Here is a 20,775-nt window from a genome sequence, read left to right on the forward strand (position 1 = left end):
ATGTATCTAAAGATTTCTAGATTTTTCTAATTTACTAGCTAATTAATTACTTCTTACTATTTTCTAAACAACTCTAGAATTATCTAATCTTAGTTCTAGTGATTCTAAGTTTTCTCTAAAACTTTCTAGATTGTTCTTGATTTTTCTTACAAATTTCTTAGAACATTGTAAAACATTCTAACATATTCTAGATTTGATAATGATTTTTAACATAAGGTATATTATATTTCGATGAAATCCTTCAACTTACACTGCCCCAACTTCCACCCACCAAGAACAATTTATGAAAGTACCGAGCAGTACTAATAGACCCAGAATCTAGTTAAGTTTCTACTTTGTACCTAAAAGTATAATATAAGTATAATTTTTAACTAATTTTAAATGTCCATTCAAAAAAAAAAAAAAACTAATTTTAAATGTTTAAATAATTATTATATGAAGATTTTTTTAAAGATCTTTTTAATAAATTTTTTTAGAAAAATATTTAGATAAATTTTGTAACTAAATTAGAAATTATATAAATTATTTTAATTTTAAAATTAACTTCTCAAAAATTCTTTTAAAGAGTTACAAATTCTTCTAATTTTTTATTTTTTATTTTTTATCCAAACACTCATAGAACTTCTTTAATAGTAAAGTTAAAAAAAAAAAAAAAACTTATGTAAATTAAGTCAAACGGGACCTTTTTTTAGAAAATGTTTAAGAAAAATAAAAAATAAAAGTTTACTTGTATGTTAAAAAAACTTATTAAAAAGTGTTTTTTTTTCTTCTTTAGCTTATGTATATACATAGCCAATGCAAATTCATCTTAATTAGAACTGGTCATGGTAGTAATTTACCATAAATAATCTATCTCTGTACAACTAATTAAAAATTATATGGGTTCAATTTTCTCAACAATTAACCAAAATCATTAGATCAATATTGTTTTCTGAGATTGGGTTTATACCATCCCAGCTGATATGGTAGGTTAACCATTCAGTAACTTTCATTACTTCATATCATATATTATTTTTTTCATGTGGTCAAACTTAATATAGCAGTACATCTTTCCTTTTGTTTGTGCAACTGTACAGGTGCGTATTAATTGATGAAATTAGTTAGTGGTTAACCAAATCCATCATCACCATTAGACTACAGATTAATAATGAGAAGATTAAAATTAATGTTGAATGTTACAATTAAATACTACAGATTTGTCTTGGTAAATAGAGTATAAGTATGTAAAGTTTTAAGTTTGTAAGTAATATGAATTTAATATTTATTTTTAGCGGCATAAATAATAAATATTTATAAAATTGTAATTTTTTTTTTAATTTCGTTAATATAGACTCTATTTTGAATTTTTATTAAAAGAACATTAATTAGAAGTAACTCTATATTTTTTTGTTTAGATCCAATAATTTAGAGTTCAAGTCTTATGTGTCTTAAAAATAAATATTAAATTTATGTCACTTATAAATTTAAAACTTTAAATATTTGTGTCATTATTTACCTATTGTAGGATTAAATAGGGAATGGAGTAGGATGGACTGGACAACCGTTTTTGGGTACATGCGGTTCAGGTCATTGTTTAGGATTACTACTTAAGGAGGCATCCATTTCTCAAAAATGCTATTTCTTCAACTTACATAAAGTCTATTTTTTTTTCTCAAAAATACTATTTTATATACAAATTATTAAGGTTTTATTGAAAAAAATGATAAAAAAATACAGAATTTATATTACTTTAAAACTTGAAACTTTTAGTATTTGTACTACTATTTACTTTTACTTTTTCTTAATGAGTTTTAGGCAAAAATTTATAATTTTACTGCCACACAAATTTTTTTACAAAAATACTTTCTTTATATAAAACAATCGTAAAGCAATAAAATTGAACAATTAAAACAACAGTGAAACAACCGTGAAAACTTAACTGAGTACATAGTATAAAATTTACACAGTATTTTTTTTAAAAAAAAAAAATTTGCCCTACAGTAAACAAATAAACACCACATACTGAAATTTTCAATTTTTTTTATTTTTATAATGTGGGACAAATTTTTTTTCAAAAATACTGTGTAAGTTTTATACTGTGTACTGTGTTAAGTTTTTACTGTTATTTTTAGTTGTTCTGTTTTGTGTTCTACTGTTGTTTTATAAAAATACAGTATTTAAAAAAAAAAAATTAACTCAAATTTTAATATTTTTTTTAAATTTGCCTTAAAAAAATTGAAAATTTAAGTATGTGCTGTAAAAACTCTTTTTTAATAAGGATGTGATTAAATGGGTGAATGGGGGTAGGGACAACCGTTTTTGGGTACATGCGGATCAGGCCATTGTTTAGGATTACTACTTAATGAGGCATCATTTTTCAAAAATGCTATTTTCTCTACCTACAAAAAGTCCACTTTTTTCAAAAATACCATTTTATATACAAACATTATTAAGGTTTTATTGAAAAAAAATATTGAAAGTAATAAACTTTGTATTGGATCTAACTCATCTCAAGGATCGGCTCTGTAGAGACGAAAATCATTTTTCATCCTTCAATGTTAAAGATACATAATCAATTTTCACATAAAGCATCTCTGAGAGATCTTAATTCCAAAAGTTTAGTAAATTTCGGATATTTTTAATTTTATGGGTTTTAATGAATAGTTTTATAAAAATTTGGCTTATTATTAAAAAATTTATTTAATAGGAAATTTTTATTAAAAAATATGAAGAAAACATTATATGGTAACTGGTTACTCTGGTTACTATCTGATTGACTCCATATTAGCTGGTTATCCTTACCTGTTTTCCATTTTTTTTCAATTGAATTTTTTCGATAAAATAGCGTTTTTACTTTTTTCTAAGCCATATTTTGTAAAATTTGTAATTTCCTCATGAAGATCAATCAATAATGATGATACTAAATAATCACAATTCCATTAACAAATATTTTTGTTGTGTATATTTATACAAGTTAACAATAAAAAATCAATGAATAGTTAACTATTAATTACATATATCGTTAGGACTATATAATGTGAGTGTATATACTTTAATCTTAGAAAAGCTTGCTTGCAAACTCTTCAGAATCAGAAGAACCATGAGGATTAATATATCTTGAACTTGAAGAAGAAAGATTTTTGAGCTCAGACAAGCTTCGACCAAGCTTCAAAGCCACCTTGGTTTGAAACACTTCACCATTCTCTCTTCTCTCCACATCTGTTTCCTTCAAGTTAGATTCAATACTCTCTTCCATGAGTCTGAAGAAACCAGCATTACTCCTATACATTTCAAACACCATTCCAACCTGACCACCATGTTCCAATGTGTTCACCACGCTAGCCAAAGCTCCGGCCACAACTCCGACCACCGTGGCAGCAGCTCCCACCCCATGAGTACTGCCAAAACCACCGGAAACAGCCGTAGCTGCAGCCGCTAAACCGGTCAACACAGGTCCAGAAATCGCCAACATTTTGTTGAGTTTCAAGGCCTTTTCACTAAGCCTCAAGTAATCAGCAACGTCTTTTCTTTCTATAATCTTTGAAACCTCTCTCATTTCCTCTTCCAATTTTGGACTCCAACCATTGTTGTTATTGTAATCGTTTCTCATTCCAAGTTCTTGTGATTTTTGCTTTTTCTGCTCTGTTTTTCTCGGCCACCAAACAGCAGATTCTACAGTTTCAGGGAATTTCTCAATCATGGCGCCCAAAAGAGGAAGCGGGTATGCTTTATCTAAAGCCAAAACTTTTTCCATGGCTTCATTTACGTCCAAAGCTGTTGGGTTTCCAATGGTGAGTTGGGTTTGGATCTCTGTTTGTAGTTGTTTGAATAATCTAGAGGCGTTTCTCTGTTCTTCGGCCAATTGTGAAGGTTGGATTTTGTTCATGATCACCAATATTCCAGTGGCTGCCAAATAGAGAATCGTGGAGGAGAGTTTCAGGGCTATGGAGGGTGATGACAGTACTGAAATTCCAGCCATGGTTGCAGCTGCTAGAGTGATCGAATTCACAGATGACAACAAGAGATTGTTCCAATTATCACGCTGTTCTCCAATGTTCTTATGCATCTCCACTCTGTCCGTAACAGACTCCAAAATCGCATACATCTTTTCCATTTGTATGGTCGACGAATCAAGATTTGATCTTTTTATGATATCCATATCTTGAAACCCCAAAGAGTATGGGATTTTTTGAAGAGAAAGTAATGGATTAGTTGTTGTACTTTTTGCCTGGTTTTGCACTTTTGGTAGGTTAAGAATGGCTCTAGTAGGAGCAAGGGAAACTCCAAAACGACGTCGTGTTTGGGATGAGCAGCTAATGTTACTGACCTTCATATAAACCGCGCTTGAAGCTTGAATTGTTACCATTCTATACTATTGATCTAGCTTATAATATAAACAGATCAAATTATTGAGAGTGATAAATAGAGAAAAAAAGAAAGGCTATAGATTTTGTTGAAAATGGTTTTGAAAGGATTTGAATGGAGAATACCTATTGTGGGTAGTTGGTATTTATAGTACAAGAGTTTTTTTATACAATATAAGCAAAAAGTCAATTAATGAAAATGTCAAGGTTGAAAGTTTGAATAAGGCTTTTTAATCTGTCTATCGACGAAGACTGTTTCTCGTTTTGGTTATCTCTCTATCTTTCTCTTATACAAAGTCTATTATCTAAACCCTCTCAATTTGGCTGCTTAGGAACCCAAAATCTTATTCATTGACTTTCAACAGCCATAACGAGTAGTAGAACTCCGAAAGAGACAAATAGTAAGTTGAGTTCTCTACCATGTTCTGTAATTAGTTTAATTAATCCAGCTTTTTTTATAAATAAAAATAAAATATTATCCAACATATAATTGAGCATATAATATTAGAGAAAAATTATGTAGTACATTTTTTATATGCTATGTTACGACATTGTTGACGCATGTACGTTAATATAGTATATTTTCTGTAATGAAAATATACATCTTTTGAGGTAAACAACACCAACGGCCGTAGAATATGAATATACAGATTCAACAAATCTCATGTTGGTTTGTTCCCCTGGTGTTCAGATTTTGTTCTTGGATTATTAAAATTTACGATATTATAAAGTTATATTTAAATAAAGCTTGTCGATCCCTGGTCATATATCTTAGCATTAAAAATTTGAAGAATTCATTTAAATATTTTCAAAATTTATCACATGATCAACTAAACTTCACACTCCCAACAATTTTGTATAGCTTATTTAGCCCCCCATCCTGGTCAACAGGGTAGAAAGAGTCCTGCAAAGATTGTTTGGTCAAAGTACAATGGTTTTTTTTTTTTTGGGGTAACGATCAACCTCTAATCCAAGGCAAGATTCAACTGTATTTCAAAAATATTTATCAAAAAAAAAAAATCAAAATTCAAGATGATATATTCAATTTCAACCCAGTTGTAACATATTTTAAAGTTATTATTACACATTACTGTTCTAAAAAATATGCTAAATTTATTACATATTAAAAATTTGATCAAATTTGACATAAATTATAATATTATCATAAATTTAACTCACAATAAATACTACTTTTTATTTATTATTTATTATGATTATTATAATTCGCTTTTACTAAATTTTATATTCTTTATCTAACATATTATCATTATTAAAATAATAATTTTATATATATTCAATGAAATATAAAATAATCATTAATATAATTAATTATGTTTTTTTTTATTTTATATTTTGTGCACACAATTATGCCAAATGTACAAACTCATTTTGTGCCAACACAAATTTAATATCATCATATACGTGATGTTCCTATAATATAAAAATTGTATGCGTTATCTTTCAGTCATGCCTTATGCATACACATATACTATTATTATATACAGTAGAACCTCTATTTAAGAATACTCTATTCAAGAATAATCTCTAATTTGTTATAAAAAAATCAAATCCCGATTTGGGCCAGTTATAAATAAGAATAACCTCTAAATTGTAATTAGTTATACATTTTTTAAGTCCCGTATTAACAAAGTATACCTCTATATAAGAATAATTACATCTTAATAAAATATATACATGTATTTTATAAATTTATTTATGTAAAATTAATAATTTTATTTTAATTATAATACATATATGAAATTATATTTACTCTAAAATATTTTTATTATGATATAGTATTAATGATTATTTATTGTTATTATTGTAACATTGATATTTTTTGGTTTTTTAATTTTTTTTTTTCTAGTGTAACTCTATTTAGTTATAACCTCTCAATTAGAATATAATTTACTTGGTCCCCAGGTGTATTCTTGGATAGAGGTTCTACTTTTTATACATAATTTTTATATAGTATTTATTATTGGCCGAGCCACAAGGGGCAATTAATTGATTTTATTATTTCTTATTCAAACATGTCCCTACCATGCTTTTTACCTGTTCCTCACATGCACGAGTGGACTCAACTAATCGTGTAAGCAAACTACAGCTCGGAGTGGGACTGGGAGCATAGCCACAAAAATTTGCATCATTGAGACTTGAATACTTAATAAATAGCGAACTACCCGATCATAAATTACATTCAATGAGAGAACTGGGCAGTTTTTAATAATCCAACTAAACATTACTTTGAAAATTTAAATAGGATTAACACTAACAGTGGCTGCTTGGTACAGTAAAATTGCATATTTTTCACACCAAAAAAAAAGCTGCAACTAAATTCTGGAGGATGACCTAGAACTGATTTCAGGACAGTACTACCCACACCTAATAAATTATATTTATTATGTTGTCATTCTATGAATGTTTGGCGTGTAGTAACAAAACATAACAAAACAACAACAATAATAGAGTAAGTATACAGTAACACCGTCCATTGAGTATATTAAATTGATGGATTGCCATTTAATTTAGTTTTCACATAAAACAAGGAGAGAGAGGTCTCCCTGAATGTTTCACATTAGCTTTAAATAATAATCTACAAAGTTCACACCTAGCCTGTTTTCAATGAGAGCTGGACTCTATGTCCCCATTCTTTTGGCCACAGGAGCCAACTACATTTGCAAGTGAGATTATTTTTAATACATAAACTTAGTCAAAAGTTCAAGGTAAGAAAACAATGGTTATAAATAAAAATTAGCATGTTACCTACTCCGCTTTGAAGTGGAAGCATAGCAAGTAGCAGCAACACTAAATTTTTGTATTGCAATCAATATTTCTGTTATTAGAAGATAAATAAAATCTTGATTGCTTAATGATTAGATAACAACCAAAACTGGCTTAAGATAGGAATCATTAAGCATAAGATCCAGTGTATATTATAATAAACAAAGTTCAGGATACTCTTCTGAGTTGATGAATACTCAAAATAGATCATCTACTTAGCAGACTAAGAATAGCTGGGATCTAGGAGCTTTAACTTATTCAAGCAAACTGAGTTGCTTCATTTGGGCTTTGGTAAGACGATGGATCGTGCTCGAAGATTTAGAAAGATTCCCCTGAAAGGGAAAAATAGAAAACATTAGAATGGAAAAGTGTAACAAGGCTCAAATTTTGGTTTGAAGGATATGAATAAGAGGCATATGTAAATTTAGTGTAGAAGAAGGCCACCAATCAAAATTTCATACCAGCAAAATGCAACTAAGCTCTGAAGGATCACACGGAATTGCAGGGGCACATAGCGGTGATTGATCCAACCAATAACAGGCCAGAACTGCATTTGTTTGTCTTATGTCAGATTATGATAGTTGTTATATTATATCACCATAGCATATAATTCAGGTTGAGCATAGAGTGTAATACCGTCCATGAAGTATATTGTATTGTTGGATAGTCCTTCTTTATTTTAGCTTTCACATGAACCCAAGGTCTTCCTGTGTTTCACATATGCATAAAATAATTAACAGTAACTAACATACTATTGCTATCTGAAATGGCCATATCTAGCCTGCTTATTTTCCTAATTCTTTTAGGCTTGATTTCAGTAATAGAGTTGTTTTTCTAATATCCACTTTTATAATGTGAAACCAAAACCTGAAGTATAAAGTTGGTTGGTATTAGATGGGTCAACTCAAATATACAATTTAATCATTTTTGGCTTCAGTAAATGAAAGAAAAAATGGTGGAAGTAATATGTTTCCTTACAACTTACCCTCCACAACCAGCCCAAGGTAAACCATGAAAACCAGGTTGTTCCAAGGAGAAAAAGTAACCTGCTCCAGCAGCACCTGACAATTTGACAAGCCATTTTTTGATTTAAACTTCTAAAAATTGTTCTCTTTTCTCTTCCACTGATTGAGTCAACCAAACTGTCAATTGGTTCGGGAAAATCACTTTAGAAACCCCTTATTGATGCTATTAAGTTCATTCTCCAGTTAATTATATTCAGCAAAAGGAGAAAACAGTATATGCTTCAACATAAGAAAACTGAAGATGGAATTTGGTCATTCTTACATTACTAACACAAGTAATAAAATAATGTTGAGTTACATTCTTTCAATATCTGTCATTAAATCAAGGCTTTCAGGGAACAAACTTAAGCTCAAGGCTGAGTAGAATAGTGTACCTTCTTGGCTACTGTTTTCGTATCCCTTTTCCCCTTGAAAATTTTGTCTAGAATTATGTACAGGTAATGTCCAAATGGACCACGATAAGCAACTCCGAAAATCTGCATTCAACAAATCATAAGTATGATTGAGATGGCACACAATAGAACAACTTTAAGGCTAAAGAACATATCATCACTCACTTGAGTGTTAGAGAAACTCCAACCGACGGTATTATGGTGATAAAGTCTATATTTTCTAGACTAACGTTGGCACCAAATATAGTGTACAGCTACAGTATCACTTTATTTGGTGTGTATAGTAACTACATTATATTGGATAAGTCTACAGTACATTTTTAAAAGGACGTAAATTTCTCATCTGTTTTGAACATATAAGAGATTTTTTAAGTCCATTTTTTTCATGATTGTGTGTGTTGTAGTTATTTAAGATTATCTGTAAATTTTTAAAAAATTTCAAATAGTTTACAATGCCAAAAATAAAGTTGTATGCGTGACTTTTTTTCTTACACGTGTGTTTATTGTTTGAACTTTATTTTCGGTGTTATAAACTATTTAAAATTTTTTAAATGATAATAACTGACTCTAAATAATTATACCATACAAAAAAATAAAATTAAAGACTTTACTTAACGTTAAATTAAATAGATAAGGAATTCTACCAGAACGCCCACTTTAGTGTAATAAAGAACAGTATCATAATAATAATAATAATAGGACTAAAAAATCATATAGTAATAAATAATATTTTTTAACGTAATATTCCAAAGAGTTTATAACATCATATTTGAGATATTTGAGGTTGGTGTAACACTAAATTTAACGTCTGGAGATGGCCTTACAAACAGCACAGTTTAACAACTCTAAAGCTAAAGAACATGTTACATTTGGGCTACAAATTTATTGAACCCTGTATTTCCCTAAGCACTAGTCTTTTAAGATAAAATCAATAAATAAAACAGCTAGATTGAACAAATCCAAAAATGTTGCTTCAATGAAAATATTACACAATCATACCATGCAGTCATGGTATAATCCAGATATGGTATTTACAAGCATTATATTGCAATGCAATATTATTAAAAAAGAATGTTGTCTAGCACTCGCAAGCTTCAAAATAATCACTGTCCATTTCGTAAAACAATAAAAGGATCAATTGGTTCCTAACTATACAGTAATAACACTATGAAAGTGAGCTTACCACTTTAAGAAGAATACGTTTCAATTGAAGTTTCTGTATACCAGTCAGTTTTTGAGAAACTATATCGCTAAGCCCTGCTATTGTCCCCGCTGTAATTGCCTGCTCTAGCAATAAAAATTATTCAGAACAACATACCCATAAAAGAGAAAGAAGAAAAGATTTCAAGGTCAATCTCAGTACGAGTTGAATAAGTTATTGAAAAAAACTACAAAATAAGAAAGAGAACCATGAATTGGAACCTTAGTTCTGAGAGGGTGTTGCTGAAGCTGCATTAAGTATTGATTCAACCCTTTCTTGGCAATCGACCCCATGTCTGAGTTCTCCAATTTGGTTGAAAAATTGAAGAGTTTGTACAGTAACTAGATCAGCCAGCACCGGGAGTTAGGTGCGTTATTATGATCAAAAATATCTCTCACACGCACCAAGCAGTATAAATATATATATATATATATATATAAATGTGTGTCTGTGGAATCTGACCGGCTGAGCTTTTGTTTGATGATTAATCCAAGAGAATTTAATGTGTTCAATTTTTATTGGTTAATTTGTTTGTACATACTTTAGGATTTATATTACATCGAATAATATATATATAAACATTTGGAGGTATCTTTATCCTAGGAGGACATTCGGCACTAACCTATGTCAAACTACATATGAACTCACCCAGTGATCATGGAAGAGTGTGAAAGGCCGATAGTCAACAAGGCCACTTTCATATGACACTCACTCTTTCCTCCCTTCACACTTTTGAGTATTGAATTTGTGATTAAAAAAATTGAGAAAATATTGTTACCTTTCTTTATTTTTTTCTTTCTTTTGGCTTAATAACAGTTCAGGCGACCATACATATTCCTTTACTTGGTAAACAAGTTAATCACTAGGCAACAAATACAAAAGGCAAACATAATTGGGGTCTTGAACAATTAATAATTAGCAAACCACCGGATCATAAAATACATTAAATGAACCAACTAACATTACTTGGAAAATTTAAAGAGGATTAATGCTAACAGTGGCTGGTAGAGCAAAATGGCATATTTTTCACACCGAAAAGAAGCTGCAACTAAACTCTGGAGGATGACCTAGATCTGATTTCAGGCCAGTACTACCCACACCTAATAAATTATATTTATTATGTTGTCATACTGAATGTTTCACGTGTAATAACAAAGCATAGCAGAACAACAGTAACACCGTCCATTAAGTATATTAAAATGATGGATTGCCATTTACTTAAGCTTTGACATAAAACCAGGAGAGAGGTCTTCCTGAATGTTTCACATTAGCTTAAACTAATAAGCCACAAAGTTCACTTCACACCTAGCCTGATTTCAACTAAAGCTGAACTCTATGTCCCCATTCTTTTGGGTAGCAGGAGCCAACTACACTTGTAAATGAAATCATTCTAATACATAAACTTAGTCAGAAATTCAAGGTAAGAAAACCAGGGTTATAGATAAAATTAGCATGTTACCTACTCTGCTTTGAAGTGGGAGCATGGCAACACCACATTTTAGTATAGCAATCAACATTTCTGTTATTAGAATATAAATAAAGATCTTGATTGCTTAATGATTGGATAACAACCAGGTCATGATGAAACATCAAAACTGGCTTAAGATGGGAATCATTAAGAATTTAAGAATAAGATCCAGTATATATAACAAACAAAGTTCAAGATCTAGAGAAGTACTCTTCTGAGTTCATGATTGCTCAAAATAGATCATTTACTTAACAGAATAATAATAGCTGGGATCTAGGTGCTTTAACTTATTCAAGCAAACTGAGTTTCTTCATTTGGGCTTTGGTAAGACGATGGATCGTGCTCGAAGATTTAGAAAAATTCCCCTGAAAGGAAAAAATAAAAGATTAGAATGGAAAAGCATAAAGAAGCTTAACTTTTGGCTTAATGGATATGAATAAGAAGCCCATGTGTATAAGTATAGAAGAAAGCCACCAATCAAAATTTCATACCAGCAAAATGCAACTAAGCTTTGAAGAATCACCCGGAATTGCAGGGGCACATAGCGGTGATTGATCCAACCAATAACAGGCCAGAACTGCATTTAGTTCTCTTAAGTCAGATTATGATATCATTCACCTGTTGTTACATTATATCATCATAGCAAATAATTGAGGTTGAGCATAGAGTAATACCGTCCATGAAGTATATTGTATTGTTGGATAGTCCTTCTTTATTTTAGCTTTCACATGAACCCAAGGTCTTCCTGCATTTCACATTTGCATAAAATAATTAACAGTAAATACATGCTATTGCTATGTGAAATGGCCATATCTAGCCTGCTTATTTTCCAAATTCTTTTAGACTTGATATAAGTAATAGAGTTTTGTATTTATATCAGCATTTATAATGTAAAATCCAAACCTGAAGTATAAAGTTGGTTGGTATTACAAGGGTCAACTCAGTCTTATGATTTAATCATTTTTGCTTCAGCTAATGAAAGAAAAAAATAATGGAAGTAACATGTTTCCATACAACTTACCTTCCACAACCATCCCATAGTAAACCATGAAAAGCAGGTTGTTCCAAGGAGAAGAAGTCACCTGCTCCAGCAGCACCTGACAATTTGACAAGCTATTTTTAGATTTAACTTCTAATAATTGTTTACTTTTCTCTACCACTTGAGTCAACCAAACTGTCAACTCATTCAGGAAAATCATTTTAGAAACACCTTATTGATCCTACAAAGTTCTTTCTCCAGTCAAGTATATTCAGCAAAATGGAAAAACTGAAGCATCAGAAACTGAAGGTTTCCTTTTCAGCCTGACCGGAGAGATGGAATGTCAGAATTCTTACATTACTAACACAAGTAATAAATAATGTTGAGTTAGATTCTTCCAACACCTAAGTCATTACATCAAGGCTTTCAAGGAACAAACTAAAGCTCAAGGCTGAGTAGAATGGTTTACCTTCTTGGCTACTGTTTTTGTATCTCTTTTCCCCTTGAAAATTTTGTCTAGAATTATGTGCAGGTAATGTCCAAATGGACCAAGATAAGCAACTCCAAAAATCTGCATTAAAATAAATCGCAGACAAGATTGAGATGGCGCTCAACAGATACAATAATAAAAAAAAAAGCATACCATCACTCAGGTGTTACAAACAGCACAACAACAACTAAAGAACATATTACATTTGTGCTACAAATTTATCATATATAGTGTTTCCCTAATCATTAGTTTTTTAGGATAAAATCAATAAATAAAACAGCTAGATTGAACAAAGCCAAAAATCTTGCTCGAATAAAAATATAACACAATTATACATTCATGGTATAATCCATATGGTATTTAGAAGCACTACATTGCAATCAAGCAAATTTCAAAGCAAAATTATCAAAAAAATAATCTTGTCTTTCACTCATAAGCTTCATAGTGATCACTGCCCAATTCGTTACAAAACAATAAAATGATCAATTTGGTTCCTAACTACACAGTAATACCGCTATGAAAGTGAGCTTACCACTTTAAGAAGTATACGTTTCAATTGAAGTTTCTGTATACCAGTGAGTTTCTGAGAAACTATATCGCTAAGCCCTGCTAACGTCCCCGCTGTAATTGCCTGCTCTAACAATACAAATTATTCAGGAGAACATACCCATAAAAAAGAAAAAAGATTCAAGGTCAATCTCAGTACGAGTTGAACAAGTTTTAAATCAGATTTAAACCCAAATATGAAATAGAGCAAAAAGATCAAAACTTTCATTTAATTTTCTCCTCAGTCCACAAACCCCAAAAGAGAGAGCAAAGAAAAGTAACGAAAAAGACAAGGTAACAAACAACCCATTCTTCGTCTTAATAAACGAAAAATAAATACGAGAAAAAAAAAAATAACAAAGAGAAACATGAGTTGGGACCTTAGTTCTGAGAGGATGTTGCTGAAGCTGCATCAAGTATTGATTTAACCCTTTTTTAGCAATCGACCCCATGTTTGATTTCTCTAATTTGGTTGCAAATTGAAGAGTTTGTACAGCGACTAGATCAGCCAGCACCGGGAGTTAGGTAGGTGCCTATGACCAAAAATATCTCGCTCACACACACGCACGCTAAGCAGTATTTATATGTGTGCGCGCGCGCGTGTTGTGTTTGGGCTGGCCCTCGGTGGAGACGGATTGCACAATAATTAGTCCCACAAGCATCACATCGTTACATACTCTTCTCTTTCTTTATCTATACATCCCATCCCATTGGCAATTTTTGGCTAGTTTTTGTTTGATCTAACAGAATTTAATGTGGTCATTTTTTATTCGGTTAATTTGTTTGTGCATGTTACTTTAGTATTTATATTACATATATAAAATTTGGAGGTATCTTTATCTTAGGACTTTTGGAACTAACCCATGTCAAGCTACATATGAATTCACCCTATCATCATGGAAGAGTGTGTGAAAGGCCAATAGTCAACAAGCTAGGCCACTTTCATGTTACACTCACTCCCCCTTCTTCTCACTTTTGAGTTTTGAGTATTGAGTTTATTTTAAGTATGGGATTAGAAAAATGAGAAAAAAAATTGTTACCTTTAAATTTTAATAAAGAGTAATATTCATGTCAAATACTTCTTGGAGACCTGTATTTGTGTATGTGCAATGTAATAAAATTAAGGAAAATTTACAAAAATACTAGAATTTGGGTAACTTTTACAAAAAATAATGTCACACAGAAAAGTTTTTAAAAATATTGTGTTTTTATAAAACACCAGTAAAACAGAAAACAGAATAACTCAAAACAAAGGTAGAACAACTAAAAAACACCAGTAAAAACCTTAGTGAAAACTTAACACAGTATACTTCAGTATAAAACTTATAAAAAAATACAGTAAAAAAAATAAAAAATACCGCCTGATATTATTTTTGTAAAAAAATGATAAATGTTAGTATACTATGTAAATTTCCTTAAAATTAATTCAATCAAAACTAATTGTATCTCCTTTCAAAAAGAAAAAAAAAATGAATTGTATTTGTACCACTTGATTTGACTGCACTCATAGTGTCTAGTATTCACAATCTTGTGAAGTGTAATATCGCTAATGGTAGCACAATTTAATATCCAGTTCCACATTACTCGCTGATAGCAATACTCTTTAGAAAATAACATATCATTTTGTCGGATCGGTGGGTTGAGTGTTGTGTTGGGGTTGGGTCTCATGCTACTTTAGTATTCATGCAAAATGAACATGAGTAGTCTGGCACGGCAAGTTCTTATAAGCAGATGATAATCTCATTAAGTTCTTTAGTTACTGCTCTAATTTTTAAAATTCTGTTTTTATTATATTTTTAATTATGTCTAATTTGCTTGATCCACAAAAAAAAAAAAAAAAAAAAAAAAAAAAAAATTCCCTTTCAAATATAATAATGAGATTATAGTGAGGGTTTTGGGTAAAAAGAAATGAAAACAACATAATTATGAATCAAAGCAAACAACCAAACTCAAAAGTAACATCCATATCTATTAAGATTAAAATTATTGTTGTTAGACACTTAAAAATTTCTAATATCACCAGAAATTTTATTAGTCAATATTTTTTACATTACTTATTAATAAAATATGAAGAACCTCATATTAAATTACACCAACAATAATATAAAAAATAGCATTAGCACTTTAAGGTATTCTTAGTATTCTATAAGTTAAATAGCAATGGCTCCCCAATTATATTTATACCAATAATATCACTTATTTAGGTCCCATTTAAATTTTAGAACACATAATTAAGTCTTATTTTTTATTAAATGCTATAATTTAGTTCTTCCTCTATATCTATATTTATCTTTTCCTCACTCAATCCTTCTCAATTCTTGAAGCTGAATTTTATCATGTGTTTTCAATTTGCAAAATGAATTTTGTGTTTTAGTGTGGCGGTTTTGTGCTACTAAGTTGGCCGACGACATACACCACCGCTACACCTACATGAAATTTTTTTGGCCTATTTAGGGGTGGAACTATTTTTTTTCCTTGTAAAGAAGCTAAATAGATATAAATATATGAATCAAATTAGGCCATAAGGCCGTTACAAATAACAACTGATCCAATATTGAGGAAGCCTCAATCAATCCTATTGAAAGCTCACTTAATTAGCTAAATATTTGTGATCAACAACAATAAAATTAAAGAGTCTAGGAACCTTTAACAAATTACATTCCAAAAATGAGTTGTTCTTACAATGAATTACATAGGAGCGGAACTGTTTGGTATTGTGTGGGGTGGCCACTCTCTAATTTTAGATTTCTTTTATTACACATATGATTTAATTATTTTTTTGTTTCAAAAGAAAAATATTACAATAAGAAATAAAATAGAAGTGATTATATATAATTTAATATTAGATGGATAACTTATTTTGTGTGCTATGTATTGTATATATTGTTTTATATAGGTTGCATATTTATTTTTTCATATTATATTATACAAGTTAAATTATATAGTAGTATAATGTTATAAAAATAATAAAATAGAAATATAATAAATTCAGTTGGTCCTTTTGTGGTTGCACTAGGCGTTACAAGATTTATGTTTGGTTTTGATGTCGGGGATTCACTTGCCTATCACCCTTATAAGGGCTTTTAATAATATGAACTTTGGTGATATAGTGCTGGAATTCTTGTTCAAGACAACACATCCACCTTTGGTGAGGTGGTATATATATATACCGATCGACATAGTCCTTGACTTACGATTATGAATATAGCAGTCTATATATGCTATATTTGGAAACTTAATTGATCAAGTTGATTACTTGGTTTCTAATTATTATATAAGAGGGCTTTGGATTTTATCAATTCTCAAATTATTTTAAAAAAAATTATAACTTACTTTTTATTATTTGTTTAATATATTTGATGTTTATATTCCTCCTAAAGATTTAAAATATAGATGTTATATATTTTTATTTTCTTGGTCAAAAGATATATATTATATATATATATGATATGAAAATTAACAAAGAAAAAGGGAAGAAAGAAAGAAAGGTTATATCAGCATAATTTTAGTAAATATATAGATTTACATTTTTTTTATGTGGGAGAGATTTATCAAAATAAATAAATAACATGAGATGAGAGAGGTATTTCATAAAGTTTTGAGGTGCATGTCGGCACTTTTCAAATTCTACAGTTATCCCTACCGAAAAATAAAAGGGATTATTTCATAAATATTTAAAATAATAAAAAAAAAAATATGTTTATATAGAATTTTGAGTTTTACTTTCATATTTTTACAGATTTTTTTTCTTACATATTGTTCTTCTGAAAAAAATTATTATCTACAGGTTATTTTTTACATTTCAAAAATATATATAATATAATATTGTAACAACATAAAATAATATAAAATTATAAAAATATAAATAAAAAAAATTAAAAAAAAATTGTAAAAATATAAAAAAAAAATTATTTTTTAAATATGTTAGATAAATTTTCCGAATAAAAATTCAACGTATTATCATTTGTAAATGTAAAAAAAATAAAATACACATTAGTTATTGCGTTTAAACATTTCCTTAAAAGACATTGATAATTGGTCAATTAATTGACACACAAAAGAAGAAAGTTACCATTTATTAAACCAAGTGACAATTAAATAATTTAAATCAATTGAAAGCAGCCGCATCGCATACCATATGTCCCAATTAGAGGGATTAACCGTAAATATAATTATAAAGATATATTTTTATATAAAAGGGTTAAGCAAAAGAAGAAGGCAAATTAAGGGGAATGAAGTGGAGTGAAGGCTAATGGGTTTTACTAGCTGCTATAGAAGACCAAGCACAATAATAATAAGTAGAGATTTCTTGAATAAGAATAGTATTTAATTTTATTTATTCATTTACTATAGCGAAAAGGTCAAGCCTGTGAGCTGAGTCTTATTCAAACAAATATTGTTGACCACATCACCTAACCATACATCCTCTCTCTTTATATTCTAATCTCTATATATAACATCATATATAGCATCCTTTCTATTCCCAACATTCCCATAAACCAAAACCTTTTCTTCTTTAGGAAAAAGCTAAAAAGCCAAAAACTGATCCCCACACACACAAAAAAAAATAAACTACACGTACAAACCAGAACTAAAAAAGAAAGAAGAGAGAAGAAAAAAAATGTCAGCTTTACAAGCTTCAAGTTTGATACTATCTTCTTCTTCTTCAAGGGTAACCATTAATGGTGCAATCCATGTCCCCAAGCTTCCAAATGTCCGTTTCACAGTTCCAAAAAAATCATCATTAAATTTAACCAAACAGATGGTTATTGAAGAATTGAATAACTTAAAGCAAGGATTCAACACCCAAAACGACGACGTTTATAGCAACAACAACAACAACAACGCTAATACATCCACGTCATTAACCGTTACAGCTCAGCTCTACGCGATTCTCGAGGCCGTTAACGACAGAGTGGAGATGCACGATAACATTGGCCAACAACGAGACAATTGGAACAAACTTTTATTAAACTCCATCAATATGATCACTCTAACCGCCACAACCATCGCCGGAGTTGCTGCGGCGACGGCATCTCCCGGAACTTCTTCCTTGGCTTTGAACGTTTCTTCGACACTTTTGTTCTCCGCCGCCGCCGGGATGGTGCTGGTGATGAACAAACTCCAGCCGTCTCAACTCGCCGAGGAACAACGCAACGCTTCGAGATTGTTCAGACAAATCAAAACCCAAATAGAGACTGACATTGCTCTTCGTTCTCCAACTAAGTACGATCTTAAAAAGTACATGGATAAGGTCTTGTCTTTAGATAAAGCTTACCCACTTCCTTTGCTTGGAGCTATGCTTGAAAAGTTTCCTCAGAAATACGAGGCTTCTAATTGGTGGCCTTCTAAAAAATCCCAAAAGGGTCAAAACGAATCGTTTCAACAAGAAAACAATAATGGTTGGAACGAAAGCCTTGAGAAAGAAATGAGAGAGGTTATTGAAGTTGTTAAGACAAAAGATAGAGTAGATTACGAGAGACTGGGAAACTTGGTTTTGAAAATAAACAAAGCATTGGCAATTTCAGGGCCTTTACTTACTGGCATTGCTGCCGTTAGTTCTCCGTTTGTTGGACATGGATCTTGGGCTGGTGTTTTGGCAGTAACTGCCGGAGCTTTAGCTACCGCCGTTAATGGATTTCAGCATGGTGGACAAATTGGGATGGTGTTCGAATTGTACAGAAACTGTGGCGGTGCTTTCAAACATATTGAAGATGAGATTGAGGCTACCATTGGAGAAGAAGAGTTTGAGAAAAGAGAGAATGGAGAGTTGTTTCAAGTGAAATTGGCTTTGAAATTAGGAAGAAGCTTGTCGCAGTTGAAAGAGCTTTCTGCAAAATCTGCTTCGGCTCGTCTTAATGGAACTACCATCGACGAATTCGCTAGCAAGCTTATCTGAGCTCATTAATTATATTTTTTTAGAGATTAATTATTCTTTAATTCTTTGATACATATAACAGATTATTCTTTTGTAAAGAAAAAAAATGTAACGTCAAATTGAGTTACATTATAATTGTAATAATATATATAAACGTAGTATATAACAAAATTTATAATGAATACTTGATCATAATACATATATCTTCTTGTCATAATTTAAATTATATTTAGTCTTTTGTAATTTGTTAATATATAGTAACGAAGATGTACTTAACGATGAGGGTTATTGATAAAAATTACTGATTGTTTTTTTTAGTTAAATGAAAAAGTGGACATGTGTAATATCCTAAACTCAAATTTTATCTATTTTATTTAATATAACCAAGTAAAAAGATATTTTTAAGTGCAGAGCAAAAAATATAATAAGTCATAATACTTTAGGTCAATTTTGTTCTTTTAAAAATTTTTATTAAATTTTAATTTAACCAAAATTAAATTTAGAGTACTATTTTAAAATTAATACAAATCTAAATTATTATTTTTAACAAAATAAAGGGTTCAAATTAGAAATTTTTATAAAATATAAAATCAATAATAATATTTATCAATATTTAATATTATATCGTATATATAATTTTAATTTAATAATTATGATATTTCTTTTAAATAATAATAATAATTATTAAGTTTAAAAAAATTGTAGGATGATTCTATAATGCACCCCCTTAAAAGGGATGTACTGATACACCCTTAACTTGTTTCGGCATTTAGTAAAAAAAATTTGGCTAATTTTTTTTCATATTCATGTACGTTATAGTTATTTAAGATATCCTACAAATTTTTAAAAAATTCGGAATAATTTACAATATAAAAAACAATGTTCAAACAGTCCATTTTACACGCGTATAAAATAAAATAGTTACGCGTGCAACACACTGTTTGAACATAGTTTTCGGTATGTTAAACATTTCCAAATTTCTTAAAATTTTACAGGATGTATTAAATAATTATAACTTACATGACCATGAGAAAAAATTTGACTAAAAAATTATTTCGAATACTAAAACAGATAGGGGTGGATCAATATTTTTATTTTAAGGGGTGCAGTACTAATAATGAAATGCAATCTTAGAAGGGCGTTGAACGTATACGTAGAGGGCAATATAGACCTTTTCTTAAAGGTTTTGATAATGACTAATATGGGTAGGATAAGGTGGTTATTAATATTAGCATATATGGGTATTAGTTTATTCCGTTGGTTTTGAAAAGAGAATATTTCTGAATATATAAGCCACACCCTTTGACTAACCATAAAAACTGCAGATATTTAACTGTAAATCTTACAGTTACACATGAATGAATGAAAATAAGATATAGTTATAGTCTACTACGTACGTAATTACGTTCTTATATGTACATTTATAATCTATTATATAGAAACATTATATTTTCATTAACTAATATTAATTTTACATGTTGGTTGATCGTTGATATATTCTTAAGACCACGTATATACAATTAGCCTTGAAAAAAACTAAACTACTAACTAATGTAACGGCAAAAATTGAATTATTATAAAATTTACAATTTGTTTACTAAGGGAAGTTTGGTAAATTTTTTTAAATTTTTTTAATCACAAAAATAAAAAGTAAAATTTGTATTTTTAA

At 29.8% G+C, this 20,775-nt stretch overlaps 4 protein-coding genes across 4 annotated transcripts; 1 reads left to right on the plus strand and 3 right to left on the minus strand.

The window, feature by feature from the left end:
- Positions 1 to 2,888: 2,888 nt before the first annotated feature.
- Positions 2,889 to 4,493, minus strand: LOC115705016 (probable F-box protein At4g22030). The gene has a single exon (XM_030632250.2). The coding sequence runs from the start codon at positions 4,343 to 4,345 to the stop codon at positions 3,038 to 3,040; it is 1,308 nt and encodes a 435-aa protein (XP_030488110.2). The 5' UTR covers positions 4,346 to 4,493; the 3' UTR covers positions 2,889 to 3,037.
- A 2,683-nt stretch (positions 4,494 to 7,176) lies between these two features.
- LOC115707732 (peroxisomal membrane protein PMP22) lies at positions 7,177 to 11,089 on the minus strand. The gene is made up of 7 exons (XM_030635767.2): positions 9,967 to 11,089; positions 9,728 to 9,826; positions 8,527 to 8,628; positions 8,113 to 8,188; positions 7,764 to 7,834; positions 7,589 to 7,674; positions 7,177 to 7,459 (listed from the first exon to the last, which is right to left on the minus strand). Exons 1-7 carry the CDS (start codon positions 10,036 to 10,038, stop codon positions 7,405 to 7,407), a joined length of 561 nt encoding a protein of 186 aa, XP_030491627.1. The 5' UTR covers positions 10,039 to 11,089; the 3' UTR covers positions 7,177 to 7,404.
- Positions 11,090 to 11,241: 152 nt separating this feature from the next.
- On the minus strand, positions 11,242 to 14,004 carry LOC115707733 (peroxisomal membrane protein PMP22). Its single transcript, XM_030635768.2, has 7 exons — positions 13,609 to 14,004; positions 13,215 to 13,313; positions 12,662 to 12,763; positions 12,235 to 12,310; positions 11,888 to 11,958; positions 11,705 to 11,790; positions 11,242 to 11,578 (listed from the first exon to the last, which is right to left on the minus strand). The coding sequence occupies exons 1-7, from the start codon at positions 13,678 to 13,680 to the stop codon at positions 11,524 to 11,526; spliced, it is 561 nt and encodes a 186-aa protein (XP_030491628.1). The 5' UTR covers positions 13,681 to 14,004; the 3' UTR covers positions 11,242 to 11,523.
- Positions 14,005 to 17,505: 3,501 nt separating this feature from the next.
- Positions 17,506 to 19,284, plus strand: LOC115707085 (probable F-box protein At4g22030). Its single transcript, XM_030634925.2, has one exon. It carries the CDS (start codon positions 17,850 to 17,852, stop codon positions 19,125 to 19,127), a length of 1,278 nt encoding a protein of 425 aa, XP_030490785.2. The 5' UTR covers positions 17,506 to 17,849; the 3' UTR covers positions 19,128 to 19,284.
- Positions 19,285 to 20,775: the final 1,491 nt, after the last annotated feature.

Source organism: Cannabis sativa, chromosome 1 (genome assembly GCF_029168945.1).
Source record: "Cannabis sativa cultivar Pink pepper isolate KNU-18-1 chromosome 1, ASM2916894v1, whole genome shotgun sequence".
Lineage (NCBI taxonomy): Eukaryota > Viridiplantae > Streptophyta > Magnoliopsida > Rosales > Cannabaceae > Cannabis > Cannabis sativa.

Excerpts from the sequence above, each read along its gene's own strand:
- LOC115705016 (XM_030632250.2), bottom strand. The coding sequence starts at position 4,345 with ATGGTAACAATTCAAGCTTCAAGCGCGGTTTATATGAAGGTCAGTAAC.
- LOC115707732 (XM_030635767.2), bottom strand. The coding sequence starts at position 10,038 with ATGGGGTCGATTGCCAAGAAAGGGTTGAATCAATACTTAATGCAGCTT. Across the intron at positions 9,827-9,966 it reads AACACCCTCTCAGAACTAAG|GCAATTACAGCGGGGACAAT; the intron begins GTTCCAATTCAT and ends TTGCTAGAGCAG. Across the intron at positions 7,675-7,763 it reads TACAATATACTTCATGGACG|TTCTGGCCTGTTATTGGTTG; the intron begins GTATTACACTCT and ends AAACAAATGCAG.
- LOC115707733 (XM_030635768.2), bottom strand. The coding sequence starts at position 13,680 with ATGGGGTCGATTGCTAAAAAAGGGTTAAATCAATACTTGATGCAGCTT. Across the intron at positions 12,311-12,661 it reads CAAAAACAGTAGCCAAGAAG|GTGCTGCTGGAGCAGGTGAC; the intron begins GTAAACCATTCT and ends TCAAATTGTCAG. Across the intron at positions 11,579-11,704 it reads AGCTTAGTTGCATTTTGCTG|GGGAATTTTTCTAAATCTTC; the intron begins GTATGAAATTTT and ends TTTTCCTTTCAG.
- LOC115707085 (XM_030634925.2), top strand. The coding sequence starts at position 17,850 with ATGTCAGCTTTACAAGCTTCAAGTTTGATACTATCTTCTTCTTCTTCA.